The sequence below is a fragment of the Chrysemys picta genome, chromosome 1 (genome assembly GCF_011386835.1).
Source record: "Chrysemys picta bellii isolate R12L10 chromosome 1, ASM1138683v2, whole genome shotgun sequence".
NCBI lineage: Eukaryota > Metazoa > Chordata > Testudines > Emydidae > Chrysemys > Chrysemys picta.
The window spans coordinates 120,845,075-120,865,231 of NC_088791.1; the positions used below are offsets into that span (position 1 = coordinate 120,845,075).

The window sequence follows — 20,157 nt, forward strand, 5'->3', positions numbered from 1 at the left end:
ATTAAGTCGGCGCACCGCGTCCACAGTACTGAGGCTAGCGTCGACTTCCGGAGCATTGCACTGTGGGTAGCTATCCTACAGTTCCCGCAGTCTCCGCCGTCCATTGGAATTCTGGGTTGAGATCTCAATGCCTGATGATGCAAAAACAGTGTCGTGGGGGGTTCTGGGTACATGTCGTCAGGCCCCTCCCCCTCTGTCAGAGTAATGGCAGACAATCGATTCGCGCCTTTTTACCTGGGTTACCTGTGCAGACAACATACCAGGGCAAGCATGGAGCCTGTTCAGCTCAGCTCAGCTCAGCTCACCGTCACCATATGTCATCTGGGTGCCGGCAGACGTGGTACTGCATTGCTACACAGCAGCAGCTAATTGCCTTTTGGCAGTAGACGGTGCACTATGACTGGTAGCCGTCATCGGCTATCTGGGTGCTGGCAGACGTGGGGCTGTATTGCTACACAGTAGCAGCTCCTTGCCTTTTGGCAGTGGATGGTGTATTACGACTGGTATCTGTCGTCGTCGTACTCCTCAGTGAGTTCAATCAGAGGCACCCAGGAAAGTTCTTCAGCAGATTCCTCTAAGAAATACTGCCCCAAACTTTCCACTCTGGGCATCTGATTCTTGACGATGATGGCTATCAGTCGTAGTACATCATTTTCAGTCAAGCATCCAGAAGATGCCGATGGCTATCAGTCGTGCTGAACTATCTGCTGCCAGCTTAAGATGTAAAAAATAGATGGACCAGATTTGTTTTGTATTCATTTGCTTCCCCCTCCCTCCGTGAAATCAACGGCCTGCTAAACCCAGGGTTTTGAGTTCAATCTTTGGGGGGGCCATTCTGTGTGACAGTTGTTTGTGTTTCTTCCTGATGCACAGCCACCTTTGTTGATTTTAATTCCCTGTACCTGTACGCCATGTCATCAGTCGCCCCTCCCTCCCTCCGTCAGACATTAGTTTCGCGCCTTTTTTCAGCCCAGACGCCATAGCACTGGGATCATGGAGCCCGCTCAGATCACCGCGGCAATTATGAGCACTATGAACACCACGCGCATTGTCCTGGAGTATATGCAAAGCCAGGAAATGCCAAAGCAAAACCAGGACCAGCCGAGGAGGCGACTGCAGCGCGGCGACGAGAGCGATGAGGAAATTGACATGGACATAGACCTCTCACAAAGTACAGGTCCCAGCAATGTGCAAATCATGGTGTTACTGGGGCAGGTTCATGGCGTGGAATGCCGATTCTGGGCCTGGGAAACAAGCACAGACTGGTGGGACCGCATCGTGTTGCAGGTCTGGGACGATTCCCAGTGGCTGCGAAACTTTTGCATGCATAAGGGCACTTTCATGGAACTTTGTGACTTGCTTTCCCCTGCCCTGAAGTGCCAGAATACCAGGATGAGAACAGCTCTCATAGTTGAGAAGCGAGTGACGATAGCCCTGTGGAAGCTTGCAACGCCAGACAGCTACCGGTCAGTCGGGAATCAATTTGGAGTGGGCAAATCTACTGTGGGGGCTGCTGTGATCCAAGTTGCCAGGGCAATCAAAGACCTGGTGATATCAAGGGTAGTGACTCTGGGAAATGTGCAGGTCATAGTGGATGGCTTTGCTGCAATGGGATTCCCAAACTGTGGTGGGGCGATAGACGGAACCCATATCCCTATCTTGGCACTGGGGCACCAAGCCACCGAGTACATAAACCGCAAGGGGTACTTTTCAATGCTGCTGCAAGCCCTGGTGGATCACAAGGGATGTTTCACCAACATCAACATGGGATGGCCGGGAAAGGTACATGATGCTCCCGTCTTCAGGCACTCTTGTCTGTTTCGAAAGCTGGAGGAAGGGACTTTCTTCCCGGACCAGAAAATAACCGTTGGGGATGTTGAAATGCCTATCGTTATCCTTGGGGACCCAGCCTACCCCTTAATGCCATGGCTCATGAAGCTGTACACAGGCAGCCTGGACAGTAGTCAGGACCTGTTCAACCATAGACTGAGCAAGTGCCGAATGGTGGTGGAATGTGCATTTGGACGTTTAAAAGCGTGCTGGCGCAGCTTACTGACTCAGATAGACCTCAGCGAAACCAATATCCCCATTGTTATTACTGCTTGCTGTGCGCTCCACAATATCTGTGAGAGCAAGGGGGAGACATTTATGGCGGGGTGGGAGGTTGAGGCAAATCACCTGGCCGCTGATTACGCACAGCCAGACACCAGGGCGGTTAGAAGAGTACAGCAGGGCGCGGTGCGCATCAGAGAAGCTTTGAAAACCAGTTTTGTGACTGGCCAGGCTGACCTCCCCCTCCCCCCCCAGTTCACTCTACTTCCCTGTAAACCAACCACCCCACCCTCCCCTCCCCCCTTCGAGCACTGCTTGCAGAGGCAATAAAGTCATTGTTACTTCTCATTCATGCATTCTTTATTAATTCATCACACAACTAGGGGGATAATTGCCAAGGTAGCCCGGGATGGGTGGGGGAGGAGGGAAGGAAAAAGACACACTGCAGTTTAAAACTTTAAAACTTTAACACTTATTGAAGGCCAGCCTTCCGATGCTCGGGCAATCATCTGGGGTGGAGTGACTGGGTGGCCGGAGGCCCCCCCACCGTGTTCTTGGGCGTCTGGGTGAGGAGGGAATGGGATTGGGGAGGAGGGCTGTTGGTTACACAGGGGCTGTAGTGGCGGTTTCTGCTCCTGCTGCCTTTCCTGCAGCTCAACCATATGCTGGAGCATATCAGTTTGATGCTCCAGCAGCCGGAGTTGCCTTCTGTCTGCAAGCTGACGCCACCTATCATCTTCAGCCCGCCACTTGCTCTGTTCAGCCTGCGATTCATCCCGCCACCTCTCCTCTCGTTCATATTGTGCTTTTTTGCACTCTGACATTGACTGCCTCCACGCATTCTGCTGTGCTCTGTCAGCGTGGGAGGACATCTGGAGCTCCGTGAACGTATCATCCCGAGTCCGCCGTTTTCTCCTTCTCATCTTCACTAGCCTCTGTGAAGGAGAAACCTTTGCAGCTGGTGGAGGAGAAGGGAGAGGTGGTTAAAAAAGACACATTTTAGAGAACAATGGGTACACTGTTTCACGTTAAATTTTGCTGTTCACATTACACAGCACATGTGCTTTCATTACAAGGTCGCATTTTTCCTCTTATATTGAGGGTCTGCTGGTTTGGTGTGAGAGATCACTCACGCAGTGCCAGGCAACAGAATTCGGCTTGCAGGCAGCCATGGTAAGCCACAGTCTTTTGGCTTTTTTAACCTTCATAACATGTGGGAATGGTTTCAAACAGCAGCACCCTCATTTCCCATACCAAGGACCCATTGGGTTGGCCATTTAAAATGGGTTTGCAATGTAAAAGGAGGGGCTGTGGTTTCCGGGTTAACATGCAGCACAAACCCAACTACCCCCCCACCCAATTCTCTGGAATGATCACTTTACCCCTCCCCCTTACCGTGTGGCTAACAGCAGGGAACATTTCTGTTCAGCCGAGCAGGAACGGGCACCTCTGAATGTCCCCTTAATAAAATCACCCCATTTCAACCAGGTGACCGTGCATGATATCACTCTCCTGAGGATAACAAAGAGAGATAAGGAATGGATGTTGTCTGTATGCCAGCAAACACCAGGACCATACGCTGCCATGCTTTGTTATGCAATGATTCCAGACTACGTGCTACTGGCCTGGCGTGGTAAAGTGTCCTACCATGGCGGACGGGATAAGGCAGCCCTCCCCAGAAACCTTTTGCAAGGAGATGTCCCTGGAGGATTTCCGCTCCATCCCCATACACGTTAACAGACTTTTCCAGTAGCTGTACTGGCCGCGATTGCCAGGGCAAATTAATCATTAATCGTTAAACACACTTGCTTTTAAACCATGTGTAATATTTACAAGGGTACACTCACCAGAGATCTCTTGTGTGCCCTCAGGGTCTGGCAGCACTCCTTGGGTGAGTTCGGGGGTTACTGGTTCCAGGTCCAGGGTGATAAACATATCCTGGCTGTTGGGGAAACTGGTTTCTCCGCTTCCTTGCTGTGAGCTCTCTTCATTGTCTTCATCATCATCTTCCTCGTACCCTGAACCCGCTTCCCTGTTGCGTGTTTCTCCATTGACGGAGTCAAAGCACACCGTTGGGGTAGTGGTGGCTGCACCCCCTAGCATTGCATGCAGCTCCGCGTAGAAGCGGCATGTTTGCGGCTCTGCCCCGGACCTTCCGTTTGCTTCTCTGGCTTTGTGGTAGGCTTGCCTTAGCTCCTTAATTTTCACGCGGCACTGCTGTGCGTCCCTGTTATGGCCTCTGTCCTTCATGGCCTTTGAGACCTTTTCTAATATTTTGCCATTTCGTTTACTGCTACGGAGTTCAGCTAGCACTGATTTGTCTCCCCATATGGCGAGCAGATCCCATACCTCCCGTTCTGTCCATGCTGGAGCTCTTTTGTGATCCTGGGACTCCATCATGGTTACCTGTGCTGATGAGCTCTGCGTGGTCACCTGTGCTCTCCACACTGGGCAAACAGGAAATGAAATTCAAAAGTTCGTGGGGCTTTTCCTGTCTACCTGGTCAGTGCATCTGAGTTGAGAGTGCTGTCCAGAGCAGTCACAATGAAGCACTGTGGGATAGCTCCCGGAGGCCAATAACGTCGAATTCCATCCACACTACCCCAAATCCGACCCGCAAAGGCCGATTTTAGCGCTAATCTCCTCATCAGAGGTGGAATAAAGAAACCGGTTTAAAGGGCCCTTTAAGTCGAAAGAAAGGGCTTCGTCGTGTGGACGTGTCCAGGCTTAATTTGATTTAACGCTGCTAAAGTCGACCTAAACTCGTAGTGTAGACCAGGCCTAAGAGAGAGTCTCTACCACGAAGACTTAACAATCTAATTAGAATAGAAATTAGAGCTCTCTGCCTGTCTGCTTCAATGCAGAGAAGCCCACGCCAGAAGATCCTGCTCTGATGTGCAATTTTGTGACATCGGTTCTGCTCAAAGTGCCCAACAACACTATTGCAAACTGTGGCACCAATACTGGAGAGCCTGCCTCATGGGAGTAATTCTCCAATCCTATCAGTAAGGTTTACTCTTTTTGGCACTTTCAGAACTGGGCCCATATTCCGTACATAGGAAACCTTGTCATCTCATAAAAACCCAACCGCCTCTTGGGTGGAACACAACATTTGTTTAATAATGCACAATGATACAACAATTTATAGGAGAGGAAAGGAGAATGCCCAATCCCATTAAAACTACATGGCATATATAATATAGCAGAATGCAATTATCCAACTTCAGTCAGGTTGCAGGAGCTGTGAAAGTAGCAGAAGGATTTTTAGTAACTAGAAATAAACCTGAACTGATAAATTAGGAGTTGGGTCTCAACTTTCCCAAAGTTTGGGAGTATTCAGTTGTGGGGTTTTATATAGGCCTGGTAATAAACAATAAAACATTTCATTTAACCTTGCTGTAATTAAATCATAGTTTTAAAAACTGCTTCTTTAATTTCCATGCCTGTGACTCTTAAAAGGGTACCAGAGACCTGTGGTTTTTATGTTTACTAATTAGAACTAGTTGAAAATGGGCATATTTTTTGCTAAAAACTGTTCCCATTTTTATTAAAAAAAAAAAGATGGAAAATTTTGGATTAGCTTTTGCTAAGAATGCCAACAACAAAATCACAATGTTTAGTTCCTCCATAAATGCAGGGTGGAGGGATAGCTCAGTGGTTTGAGCATTGGCCTGCTAAACCCAGGGTTGTGAGCTCAATCCTTGAGGGGGCCACCTAGGGATCTGGAACAAAAATCTATCTGGGGATTAGTCCTCCTCTGACCAGCAGGTTGGACTAGATGATCTCCTGAGGTCCCTTCCAACCCTGATATTCTATGAAATTTATCATACCAATGTTCAGAGTAGAAATCTCCTATTATTTGGCTCTTTATTAGTGGAAGAGGCTTGACTTAACAGCATCTACATAGTCTCAGCTTGATGGAGATTCAAGTAAAGATGGGAAGTGTCACTATGAGATTTCCATAACTGAGCCCTAATTAATACATTTCTTCCTTTCTCTCTTTATTAGGAAACAGCTGGAAGACTGTTGTGACCCCGGTCAGCTCTTTGCTATGACAAAACAGAACTCTCCGCTGGGAAAGAACCTCTGGTTTGATGGGGAATTTTTACATTCTGTCACTATTGACAATGCAACTTACTCCCTTTTCCCACAGGTCAGTAACTGTCTTGTTCTTTTCATTTTACCCCTCTATTTCTTCTCCAGACAATAAAACTGTACATGTTAAATCAGGCTGGCTAAAAGGCTAGTTGTAAGGAGTAATCTGTAACTTCACTTCTTCATGATAAATGTTTTCTTGTAATCCTTTTTTTTTTTTAGCCAGAGGCACTGCAAACTTGTCCCCCGCCCCCAATTGCATATACAGCAGGAAGACTAGTCATAGTTTCAAGTATCGGGGGGAGCTATAGTTTGAATTCCTCCCATGGCCACTTCTCAGTATTGCTCACCCCAAAAGTTTACAAATCATGAGGGTGATCATGAGATTAACATAAAAATTATGATATTTTAAAAAATAAATGTTTTGGATCCTTTTATTTGCCTATTGGGTTTTGAGCCCTCAGGGAACCCTCAGGTTTTATTTTCAACCGTTTCTATTTAACCATGAGGGCTAGGAACTTACATTAAATAAATAAAGGCTTAAATTCTCACATTTCCAGATGCTGGAGCTTTAAATAAAACCTCAAATATGTCAAGACTAGTGATAAAATCATGGGAGTTGCAACACTACAAAACATACAGTGAAGAATCTTAAAGTTTTCCTTGCTTATACATCATGCAGAGATTTGCCAATACTTTTGGCTTAAGCCTTTTGTTCCCCCCATCCTCCAAAAGGACCGCTTCTGGCCTATAATATTTAGACCCAGATTCACAGCTGATGTTAACAGGAGAAGTTCCGTTAAAGTCACTGGAATTTCACCCATTTACATTATTGATGAGTTTAGTCCATAGCATTTAAATTTAAAAGACCCCAAAATATATATGATGGGCTAGATTCTGATCTCAGTTACATGGGTCTAAATCTGGAGTAACACCTCAATTCTTCCAAATTCTGATGTTACTTTAGATTGTCATCAGTTTGACTGAGTATAGCAGATGGTCCACGACGTAGTTATAAAAAAAGATATTCTGGCTATTTATTTTCAAGGGCTCAATCCTGGATTCCGTAAGAAAGCAAAATTGTCATTCAGGTCTTAAGGACAGCAAGATTGGGCCCTAAACAACTAGCCAACTATCACCAGAGGCTATTATTAAGGACAATTGGAGCACAGTTTCCAGAAGAGGATAGTGGAGCATATGGGCACACACAACCCAACAATAAATAAATGAGCCATTAAAACCAGGCATTTGCACTTTCAAATTGGGTATTTGTGCACCTACCTAACTGCTTACAAGCACATACATGGGATTTGCAAGTTTAATAGGGTTACATATATTGTGTTTTGCAGCTGCAACTTAGATTTCTGCATTTCAAAATTTGGCAACTGATTTGTATTCTCTTATGAAAAATGTATATTGATAAATTGAGTTCCAGTGTAAATGAAACCCCAGAGATCTTTCTTTCCACTTAAGTAATATTCATAGTGAAGTGCCAAAGTGTCCCGTGGTCAAATATTTTTTTTAATTGATCTCATTTTGATATGGTGAAAAATGATGGAGGAATTTACTAAACTGCTGAGTAAAAATTTCTGTTCTAAATGGTACAAAAGGGATTAACAACCCCTTTGGATCAATTAGAGTGATACATTTGGAGCTAGGGCTGTATGAACTTTCTGAGCTAAGCACGATCCAGCAGGACAACTAAATGTGCTTAATTTTATGTATGTGAGTAATCCCACTGAAGTCACTAAGACTGAAACACATGTGTAAGTACTTTCCTGGGTCGAGGCCTGCGTTGTTTGTGAGTTGAACCCTGTGATTTCATTTGCGAAAGGCTGGCCATCAACCAGTGCCTCCAAATTCTCTTAGATGTTAGCTTGACAACTCAGATCTCCAAAGGAACACCCTACTCCATTTCTCCCAGAAAACCTCTTTCCCTCCAGTTGCTCCTGATCCTATGACCTCCTGTGTGTAATTACTTTCTTCACTGGGATCCTTTTGGGGTCACCTCCTCATTTCTGTTGGAGGTAGGGCACCCTCAGTGTATGAGGCCTTCAACCTCAGGACTTGCTGAAGAATTCTGCAAATACGTATTGAATTCTGGTTCCCCTGCTGATCCTACAGAGTCAAAGAGCCAAATTGTGTGTCACTTACCATAGTTAGTAACACCTAGTTCATCTGAAGTTAATGGGACTTCTTGTGGAATAAGGAGCTATTCATCCTGAGTAAAGTTGATCCACAGTATCAGAATCTGGTCTTAACACACTAATGGTCACACCACAAAGCTTCTCTGTTGTGCCAGTTTTGTTTGTTTTTGTTTTGTTTTTGTTTTCTGGTGGAGAGGGATGGATTGATAGAATGGGGTGAGGAGAGAGTTTTGGTTAGGGGGTATCACAAAAGTAATTCATTTTGGGACTTTGGCCTCATCATACTGTCTATGGTTTTGTTATTGATTAGGGTGAACAGATGTCCCGATTTTATAGGGACAGTCCTGATTTTTGGGTCTTTTTCTTATATAGACTCCTATTACCCCTCCACCCCTGTCTCGATTTTTCACACTTGCTGTCTGGTCACCCTATTATTGATAAATTTTGTATTTGTAACCAGAATGGATGGGTGTATTTGAAATAGGATGAAGTTAGTAAATATAATAAGAAATGGTTAGTTTTCCCCATAAAGACTTACAGTGAAATCTTGACTGTATGGAAATCAATGGCAAAACTTCCATTGATTTAAGGGGGCCAGGATTTCACCCTCAATGCCGACTTCTACTTACCGGTTATTCACTTCCTGGCAACTCTCTTTTCTGGGACTCTACTGTTAAATTACAAAATACAAAGCACAGCCCATCATGTGATTTGAAAAACGCCTATCAGGCTCCTTCGATTGATTTTTTGTTGTTGTTAGTTTGTTGTTTATTAAGATTTATTTTATTTTTGTCTGGAAAATAGGTTGGGGGGGAAAAAAAGAAAAATACTTATTGAATTCTGAATGCCCATAGAATTTGTAACATTGATCTAAGATTGTTACATATTTTACTGGATTAATAAACAAATTGTATTTTTTAGAGAGACAGTTTATTATATTGACTTCTGTCATTCTTTGGTGCAAAGATATTGTAAATTGCTATGGATTCAAATTAAGACATCAATACATTCCTGGATATGTCAGTTTGATTTTTAGAGATTCTCTTCAAGGCACCGATATATTCCTGGATAGGTCAGCTTGGTTTTAGACATACTCGCTTCTGTCAGTAATGGTGCAAGCAGCTTGAATGTGAACCATTTTGCATTGTTAAGCCTTCTAAACTGTGCTGAATCTTCACAGCTTTCTTCATTTAAAAAAAATGCTAATTTTGTAGCAATCACAACCACTCTTTTTTTTAACATTTTAAAAAAGATAGCCATATTGATTTTAAACATATATCTACCAGTGCTGGGCAGAGAGAGGCAATTCCCTTTTGGGGAAGATTTAGATATTTTCAGATTTGGTTCCATTACGATTCAGAATGAAAACCTAAAATTTCAAATTTCTCTGTCAAAGGGAATGGAGCCTTGCCAATGGGGCAGTCTGCCTAGTTGACAGCCCTGGAACCATGGTCCAAAGAAGCCCTTGGACCGTGAGTTGCGAAGGGTCTGTGAGTTTGGGAACTGGGCCTCCTAGCTCCCCAGAGCTGGCTACATGAACTGCTGAGGAGCTGGGAGTCTGGAAGCCCAAGTTACTGAGGATACAGGCAGGTAAGCCAATAGGAAACTAGGCTGATGGAAACCCTGGCAGGCAGGGATCCATTGGACCCCTCCTTGCTTCTTTTGGAATTCTGCTGAAATCAAATCATCTCCACGTGACATTTTTATGAATCAGCAATTTCCAGCAAAAAATATTTCATTGGAATTTTTCTGACCAAATTTGATATCTGCCTATCAAGTCAATAGATGATTAATATGTATAGTCTCACTCAGTAAGCATACCATAAAGGGAAAGGAGGAAGAAAAACTAAAGGAAAACATAGAGGAACAAAACTCACAACTCTGGCAACATCTGTAACTTGGTTTGCTATCCCTGTGCATTTTGCCACAGAAGAATTTCATAAACCTTTATCAGATGAAACCCCACTAGTCTTAAAAGCCTAGGAAGGTTTATTTATAGTGAATTCATAAATAAAGTATTTCTCTAGCTTCATATTTCGGCAAAACCTTGGACTAAATACTTCAAAATCCTACTTTGAAGAATGACATCCATTACGAAAATTGCTTGCCAGTTGCTAGTGAGCTAAAGATGAATATTCCTTTCAGAAGTGTTCAGAAGCTTAAAAACCACTTTATAAAATATGGGTAATACTCTGAAATGCTCAGTGGATATAGCAGGAATGTAAAGGACCACAGCTATGTTGATATAATCTTAGAAATATTTCCTCCAGGATGAATAAAAACATTCCATCACCATCCGTCTGCTGTGCTAAGCCATTCCGGGCTTGCAAAAGACTTCACTCCTCAAATCATGACCCAGTCATTGGTTTGCAGTAGGAACTAATTCACAGCCCAATTAGGGAACTTGCCATACTTGATGCAATAGAATAAACTGACTTTTAGTGATTATATGTACACAGACATACATATATAATATACATACACACACAAAATAAAATGCATAAAAATTAAGCAGTAATGGATACTGATATAAATGTAATTTAAATGCTCTCAGGCCATTGATATAAAAAGTAGTGTACTACCTAACTTGGAGAATGTTTGCTTTTCTGTAATACCTGTAGACAAACTCATCCCTAGAGCTGGTCGAAAATTTTCCAGTGACCGCTTCTGAAAATGTTGGCCTAATCTTCTTTTTTCACTATTGGCCAAGTCTGTGGCCTAAAAAGTGGGGTTGGGCTTCTGTGATGATAATGATGATGATGGCAGGAATGGGCAGGAGTCAGACCCACATAGAACAAGCAGTTGCAGAGCTGATCTTCTGAGGCTACCACGCTCCAGCCCATTAGCTGAAGTGGCCCTCTGTGTGTTTGTTCTGGGCAGGACAGAGGACCACAGCAGGTCCTATGGTCACTCTCCTGATCCACCACCATTTGCCTTCCTCTTATGCACTGAGGCACACTCCCTGTACTCTGGATTGCTGCCAAGGTGACCTCTGAGGAATAGAAAGTAAAAATATTAAGTTTTAAGCAATCCACGGACTGTTGAGTGAAAAACTGACTGGCAAGCAGACTCCTTGCTCCAGAGCTGATCACAGAGTATACCGATGATACTAAGACAGTGCATGCTGGGACAGCTTAGTTAAGTGGGATCCGTGCAGTGCAAAGGGAGAGGATGCAGCATTTAAAATGTAGTTTTCTTTCTGTGATGTAGCTGCTGATCTTTGCACATCCAATGGTATGTTCTATTATGGTTGGTCCAGGGTTCTTTTAAAGATTTCAGTTCACCTTCAAAGAAATTAATTCATACTGTTTGCCTGAACTTTAATGTGAAGACACCGGAGTTATCGGAGACACAATAGGTAACACGCATACTATCAGTGAGGATGGATGTTAGCATAACTTGATCAGGTCACACCAGTGCATTTTCTGGAGGGTACAGCTGTAGTTCTCTTCTGTAGTGGGTTTCCATCACAGAAGATATCTAACCCGTTTCTTTGAAAAAGTTAATAGATAATGGCGACCCAAGAGACACTGGGATTTTCAAAAAGCCTTTGATAAAGTCCCATGTGGTGACAGGGTAAGGGATGAAACTCTTGTCATGGATGGAAAGCAGGTTATAAAAATTACAGGAAACAGAGCAGTGGAGAAGTTAATGGTGGGGTTTTGGCACTGGGATCTGTTTTCTTTAATATATCTGATACCTTGGAGAAGGTAGTTAAGAGAAAGCTGTTGAAATTTGGTACTGATGCAAAGTTATTTCAGTTAGTAATATCTGCAGAGGATTGTGAGGTAATTCCAGGTGGACCTAAATACATTGGGAGAATGGGGAACATGATGATAACTGAACTTCAACTTGAATAAATGCAAGGTCAAACACACTGGCAAAAAAATTGTCTAGACAGTTGAATACTGACAGGCTCTGCACTTTTGAGTTCTTCTTAGGAAACATTAACTGCAAGAGTGTGAGGAAGAGTATAAACCCTGCATGCAGCTTGCCATAACAGGGGTTAAATCAGAGGGAAACAGGAATATTCCAGCAGATAAGACTTGTCTCTCAGAAGAAAGGGGTTCTCCTTAGGGGCAGGACACTTTCAGTAAGAGCCAGGGCCTAATTCAGCACAAATCAAAGGAACCCACAGAACTTGGGGCAAGAAAATGCTTGTTAGATTCTGCAGGGACTGAGGAACCCTCTGTTAGGGATGAAGCTGTATGTAGTAAGGGGTAGCTGGCATTTCCTGCCTTTATTGTTTGACTGGACTAAAAGGAGACTGGCAATATATTTTTTACTCTCTGACAGGAGTTTTTTTGAAAGATTAAGCAAACTTGGTTCAGCTCAAGAAAATAGCTGAGATATAACTCAAAACTCTGAGGGACAAAAGTGAATTAGAAGTAGTCTGCTTTGAGGCCAGTGACTGAAAAAAGCCCACTTTTACAGATATTTGCAGAAAGAGAATTTTAAACTCCCCCAAACAAGTTTTCACAGCATAAATATGATGCTCAGAATGTCTGTTCAATCAGGGTACAAAAACTTACCATGCAACTTCTATGTCCAATCAAAACACATGCTTGAGTTTTGAATATTGACTGTTGTGAATAATCTATAGGCCAAGAAATATTTGCTAGAGATGTCCAGTGAATACTTTCAAAACACAGATGGATTTGAGAAAAGTTGTTGCTGGCTAATTAGCCAATAGGAAAAAGGTAACATTTAACAAATGATTCATCCAACTTTACACCAAGTGAAGTTAAAGGTCTGTACATTTTGAACAAATAAAAGGTAACACTTTTTAAATAATGCAGTGTATGGGAAACCTCTGGAATTCTCTACCCCAGATGGCTACCAAGAAATATATTGTGACTGGATATGTAATAGCACTGAATAAGTTTATGAGCACTAATAATTGTAGGGTGGATTGATCTAAGTTACGTAACTTCAGCTACGTGAATAACATAGCTGAAGTTGACGTACTTAGATCGACTTACCGTGGCGTCTTCACCATGGTGAGTCGACTGCTGCCGCTCCCCCATCGACTCTGCTTGCACCTCTCATGGCACTGGAGTCGATGGGAGAGTGCTCGGGGGTCGATTTATCGCATCTAGACTAGACACGATAAATTGATCCCCGCTGGATCGATCACTACCCGCCGATCCGGCGGGTAGTGAAGACATACCCATATAGTTAGGGTTCTCCTTACTACCCTTAACTTTCATCTACATATAGTAGTCTGGTGACTTTTTTGAGCTGCATTTAATGAATATTAGTTAGTATTGCTCCCAAACTTTTTCTGTGCTTTGTTGATATTTCTCTTCTCATCAGACTGTTATAAAGATGGGTTATCCAGTGATGATCCACATTTTCTTTTGTCCTGGAGTAGAGATATATCTATATACTTGAAAGGAGAATCTTTTAAAAGATTTATAATTAGAAACACGAGAACATATTTTGTTTATTAAGACAAGAGAGGATGTATCTGTATCTTATCCAGAAATGATACTAGTCTTAGACTGAGACATAAATAACCCATAAAGATCAGACACTCCAAATTCCCACTTATAGAGCCTGAATCTTCTCTTGTTTAACACTGGATAAAGGCTTGTCTACTTGGGAGGGCTTCTGCTAATTATCATTTTGTGAACAAACTGTTGCGGAATAACTATTCTGAAATAATTGCGTCCACACAACCTGCGGTCACCTACTTCCTTCAGAACGTGTGCATACATGTGGCACTGACTTTTTTCAAAATAAGCTCAGCATTTTGGGCAGGTGTCCCCTGGTTCTTTGTCCCACTGATGGGCTCTTACGCATTCTGGGACATTTCTCCTGCACACTGTGGGATACTTGCTGGAAGCCACTGGAATTCCGAGACTTGGTATACTTACTGATTCCCATGATTTTTCTTGTGGTGTCCCATGATTCATCTCTCTTTTGCGAGCTGGTGCCATTTTCAAACTGCTGTCAGCCAACATGGAGAGGACACTTCTGCATGCCATGATTTTGGGGATCGCTAATACACAGAGGCTGCTGCACATGTATTTGAGATCATGTCACTTGGGTGGCTTTGTACTTGGAGGCCAACTGTCACACTGCTGAGCCAGATTGGCTAAAGGAGGAAGAGAAGGAGGGTAAAGTTGAGCATCTATTTGTGGCTGATCTTTTCCCGGAGCAGCTTCATGTGGTGCAGTACCATTTCTGGAATCGGAAAACTAGTGGTGACTATTGGATAGTGTTGTGATCCTGGGATGGCCAGCAGTGGCAGCAGAATTTCAGGATGACAAAGGGCATTTTATTAGAGATTTGTGTGGAACTCACCCCAGATCTGCAGCTGCATCACACCAATATGACAGCTCCCCTCCACATGGAGAAACTTGTGGCCATTGCCATATGGTAGGTCACCAGTCCTGATTGCTGCTGGTCAGAAGCTAACCGGTTTGGTAGATTGACTGTTGAGGCTATTGTCATGGATGTGTGCACTGCCCTAAAGAAGGTGATGTGACACGGGTCATAAAGCTTGGCAATGCACAGGAGATTACTGACAGCTTTGCATGAGTAGGGTTTCCAAATTGTATTGGGGTCACTGATTGACCCATGTGCCTGTTCTCTGCCCTCCACACCAAACCTCAGCATTCATAAACAGAAAGTTGCTCCATGGTGCTTCCATGGTGCTCCAAAGCCTGCTTGATCACCATGGCAGATTCATTAATATTAATGTGTGGTGGTCTGGAAAGGTTCTTGATGTTAGGATCTTTCAAAACTCATGTCTGTTTTCTCAAATGAAAAATGGAACCTTTTCTCCCAAGATCACAATGGACATTAATTATGAAGCCTTTTACAGAACAGTTGGCTAGGAGAAAGGCTTTTATGTAGGGAAGTAATCCTGGCTTTCCAAAGACATCTCCCCATTCTCAGAGTCCTGGTCAGACTTGCGGTCCATGATCTCATTGGTGTCTATGGCACTGTCACACCCGTGCAGCCATTCAAATGTTGGCTGAAGGATTGAAGTCACATTCTGTGACAGAAAAATGGTTCATATAACTGGTCATTCATAAGATCGTTGTTGTTCATAAAGTTGGGGTTCATAAAGCAGAAAACTCTTAAAGGCAGGCTACAGCAGAGGTGAGAGTGGGAGTATTGGTTGATCAAAACCCTTGTATGTGTTGTCTTGATTAGGCTTGTAAAAACCTAGTCAGATGAGCTGCTTTGTCATAATGTATTTGTTTGCTCCTGTTCCTCTGGCATTTATCTGCAACAACGCAAATGACAAATTTGGTTTAACTCAGTTAATGCAAATACATAAATAGGTATTGATCTTTCCAAATGCAATAGAGGTGGCGGAGATTTGTGTGGGAGCAGGGAGGGAGGAGAGGGGGAAAGAGGGGATTAGGCTGAAAAGTGTCAACTTGGCCAAAAGGCAAAGAATGATAGCTTTAATCCTATGCCCATAACACCATGTTCTGTTGTGTGTAACGCAGATTTGAAAAGCAATTATGGAGAGTGACTTGTGTTGATCGTTTTCTTTCCTATGTAACAGAAGTGTCCTCCCACCAGCCATAAATGTTTGGTGTTTCTGCAAAGGTGATGCATTTTCTAGACAGCTCATGATGCTCTCAGCATTCTAAATACTGGAGATCAGTCCCATCCCTGTTACCAGTCTGTGCTGGATTAAAACCTAAATAGCCTTGAGTTTCTAATAACTAATCCCCTGAGCCACCCATTCCCTTGAATGCTGCTGTGAGTACCAGTGTTTTGGAATGTGCTTTAAGATTCTCCCCTGCACCCTTTAGAGGCCCTGTTTTGGTAGGTGCAAAGTTTCCTTTCCTTTTACTTCATGAGTGATGGAGGATGTCTGGTACGTGGAGTCCTGGAGGTGGTCAGGCAGCTCAGCTTTCAGGTTGTGAGGGGTACTGATCAATTATGAGAGAGTAAGAAATATGGGGCATTGTGATCAGCTCCTTCAGGCTAGATTTCTTGTGGCAGAGGGCACACTCTGCTATAGTTAAGGTTGAGCAGTACTTTCTCACTCGTCTCAAATCTGCAAGCTTATTAGAATGGTCTTAAAATTTGCTATGATGCAGGGAAGGTGGGATAGGGTTAATGGCCCAAATTTGGGGTCATTTCCTCAAGTGCTCACTGAGATGAAAGTCCCCTCCTCCCCCCCCAAAAAACCTCCTAGCACTTTACAAGATCAACCTGTTCTTATAACCTTTTTTTTTCCCCCTCACAGTTGAGGTTAAAATTCTGGCTTGAATTATCCCCAACGGATCTTGCTTGCTTGACATTTATCTCAGCTGCTGCATTGCATCTACTGCCCTTTGAGGGAGGAAATACTGAAAAAGTTGATAGAGGAAGAGTTTAGCTTTCTGAAATGGAATGTGCCAAAACTCATGCACCAAAGAGCTTGAAATGTGAATGTTCAGCCATATGAGGTTCAAAGGCTTTCAGGCAGCCCATTGTCACAGTGACTGGTTGGCTCAAGGGGGTGTGCTGTGATCACTGAACCTGAGCCCCAACTATGTACTGTGAATTCAAACCCTACCATTGACTGAATTCTGTGAGTGATCAATGGACTTATGACAATCTCCCTTTGTCAAGGGGCCGGGGTTCATACTTTTGGTCAATATGCCCTGAGTAGTACAGCTAAGACAGAAGGGCCACTGTTTTCAACACGGTTTGGGAAGTAGCTTCCAGTAGCACAGCTAATTTAGAAGGCTCTGTGAGTATTTCAAGCTACGCTACGGCTCTGAATACTGCAATGCTGTGCGTGGTGTCTTAGCAGTGGGCAAACAAACTTGATGGTGAGGAATTTCCCAAACCAAAGTTTCCAAAGCAAATATGGGAACAGAGCAAACACTGACTTGTCAAAGTGAAACAGTGCTGCACTTTGTCGAGATGGGGAAGACTCTGTGGAAGCCCATTTGATGTCACAGTCATGGAGTAGCTCCATGTGGTGCCCTCTAGAGACTGAACTCCAGTCATACTCATTGACCGTGCGTTCAAATCTTGTACTGCAGGGAAGTGCTCAGACATGTGGAGATCAGCTTATGCACCAAAAGTGTGCCATTGTCAAGAATAATGCAGCTTCCCTCTCCTCCTTAAACATTCGTCCATTCCTGATGTAGCATTCCCACCACAGGTGCTGACTTTTGTTTTTGCCTATGGGTGCTCCTCTCTGCTCCCCCCCTGCCATGAAAGTGGTGGAAGGAAGAGGCCAAGCAGGGGCAGGGCCTCAGGGCAGAGTGGGGACAGGGCCATGGTCCGGGCACCGGGTCCCACAAAAGATTAATCTGGCCCTATGGTTGTGAGCACCCCCTTATTTTTTTTGGTAGGTGCTTGAACCCCAGAGCACCCAAGGAGCCTATGGTTCCCACCTAAAACAAACAACCCCCACACATTCTCTCTATTTCACACAGGAGTGAGGTGGTGGAGGATGTGGGAGAGAGGCACAGAGGAGTTAGGCATTGTGTGTGGACCATAGGTAGGGTAGGTCTTTCAGGGCCACACTATGTTACAAATGTGTCAAAGACTTTGTGTGCTTTATTCTAGCTGAGTTTGTAGACTCCAAAATGGTTGTGAAGGTTTCTTTTGGCTATGGAGGTGTTAGTGAGGGTGTAACGGGGCGCACGCCATGCCCCTCCAGTCCGGCCCTTCTCCCCCTCTTCTCAGAGACACTTCAGGCTGGTGCAAAACCCGTGGTCTTTATTTGTGATCAAGTCCCCACCACCAGTTTCCAACTATATACAGGCTTTTTACCACAGCTTGGCCTACCACAGGCCTGGCCAGCAACAGACTAGGAGACTCCCACCTTCCTCTGAGCCTGACCTTCCCCTCCTGGTCTCCACCCCCGTCCTGCACTCATTTCCTCCCAGCCTTATAGCTCCTGCTAACGAGGCTGGCATCAGGCTATCTACCAGCCCCAATCCAATCCCCCTGATAGGGGCTGGAGTGGCAGGAGTTGATTAAGGCCTCTCTAGCAGCACCCTGCCACAGAGGGAATTATGGACACAGTTCATCTGCAAGATTACGTAGTGGTTCTTGAAATTGCCTGCATGTCTTTTTGCATAGGGACGGTATGAGGTCTGCTATAAGAAGGTTTGGATCTGCTGCACTATGACTCAAGGATGTGACTGATGTAATCCAGCATGATTGATTCAGGGTTACTATAGCAGGCATTGCTCTGGTCTGATGTAGGGAAGGGCCATGTGGCAGTGGCTTTCACCAGCCAAACTACTCCCATGAGGTGCACTTATGTATCCAAATGGCCTTCTGTACTGACAGAAATGCTGTGAAACACGGTGACAGGAAATGACTTCTTCAGTGTCACAGGATTCATTCTCAGACTTGTAGTCTGTCTGTCTTTGGGGGAGGGGACATTAGAGTCTCCTCTGTCCAGCTGGTGGTGTCTGTCAAGATCTGGAGCTGCTTTTTATTTCTTGGGGGTTTGTCTTGTGGCCGATGGATTCTTCTTAAAGGAGTCTCCAGGATGTGTATACACCCAGGGCCGGCTCTAGGTTTTTTGCCGCCTCAAGCAAAAAAACCCCCCAAAACAAACACCCTCTGGGAGCACAACTGCCGAAACAAAAACAAACAAACAAAAAACCCCTCTGAGAGCGCAACTGCTGAAGCAAAAAAAAAAAAAAAACCCACCAAAAAAGGTGGCCGGAGTGCCGCCCATGAAATTGTGCCTAGAGCCAGCCCTGTATACACCTGGGAGTTTCCTTTGGACATTTACAAGAAAAACCGTGAATCTGAGAGTTCTAATGGTTGCAGTGTGAGGAGTGACATGTGTCCTTTGCTTTTATAGTTTCTGAAAGAGGACACTGGGCATGTCACAGATTGGATACTCACCCTAGTTAGCTAGCCAGAGGCATAGTCTACAACCAGTTTTACATTAGATCTAAGGGAGAGTGGTAGTGAGAAAAGCAGGCATAACGAGAGGAGAAAAGATGAGGGACATAGGTCAGCAGCAATGCAGTCTTTGGTATCTCTACAGCAAAAGGGCAGGTGGTGTTTTTCCATACAATCAAGAGAGATCACAATGTATAGAGTTCTGAAGGAGAGAGTATTTTATCTGTAACCAATTTTTTTGGTAATAGAAACGTATAAGTGCTGATCTAACACAGGTCTCAGGCTGCAGTGTGTATGGCCAACCTCTGCTTGGTGTAGTTCTATATTTACTTTCTGTAGAGCCACATGGTGCCATGTTTGTACACTCAGAGACACTTTTCTACACTGCTCCAAAGGGCTGATGAGCCATACAAGAGCGAAAGAGGGGGGCTTATATCTGGATTAAAGTAAAAAATTCCATGGGGTAATATGTGTGAGACAGTTAGCATGGGGGAAAACTGCAGCTACCTTGTTGGTAATGCTGTGCTGGGGCAATTATTGTGTTTGCTGTAGTGGTTTGTGGAGAGGACTATTGTCAGAAGGAATCCCACAGTCTGGAAGTATTCAAAAACCAGCTTTTTCCAGGAGAAATGTGGTGGCTCTTAAAAGACTGTCTCTCATGGAAATCCACCTAGGAGAATTTGGTTTCCTGGTTTGTTCAATAGTCACTGTAATTCCTGTAAGTCTGTACTGTGGCTGGACAGATAGTAGTCTTAGTCTGGATTGGAGCTGCAGGTATTTGAACTTCTACTGGTGCAGGGAAGGCTACATACTGTCCAGTAGCTATGATTGTAGAATGGCTTTTCATGGTGATCGAGGGACATCTCTTCAATATCAAACAATTTGTCATCTGCTTTGTAATAATCTGTTTCCAAGATCTTGAGTGGTGGCCTCTTTCTTTGTGAGTGGGGGGGAGGGGTAGTTCACCTGGGGGCTGTGACAGGTGGATTCTTCTTCTTCATGGGGCCTGTGGACATGTTTG

At 44.1% G+C, this 20,157-nt stretch overlaps 1 protein-coding gene across 1 annotated transcript in view; it reads left to right on the forward strand.

Moving 5' to 3' along the window:
• The window catches only part of ST8SIA1 (ST8 alpha-N-acetyl-neuraminide alpha-2,8-sialyltransferase 1), a 152,518-nt gene that overhangs the window by 43,306 nt on the left and 89,055 nt on the right, over positions 1–20,157 (forward strand). Inside the window, exon 2 of the mRNA XM_008165713.4 lies at positions 6,061–6,205. Within this exon, the coding sequence (XP_008163935.1) occupies positions 6,061–6,205 (145 nt within the window). The remainder of the gene's footprint in view (positions 1–6,060; positions 6,206–20,157) is intronic.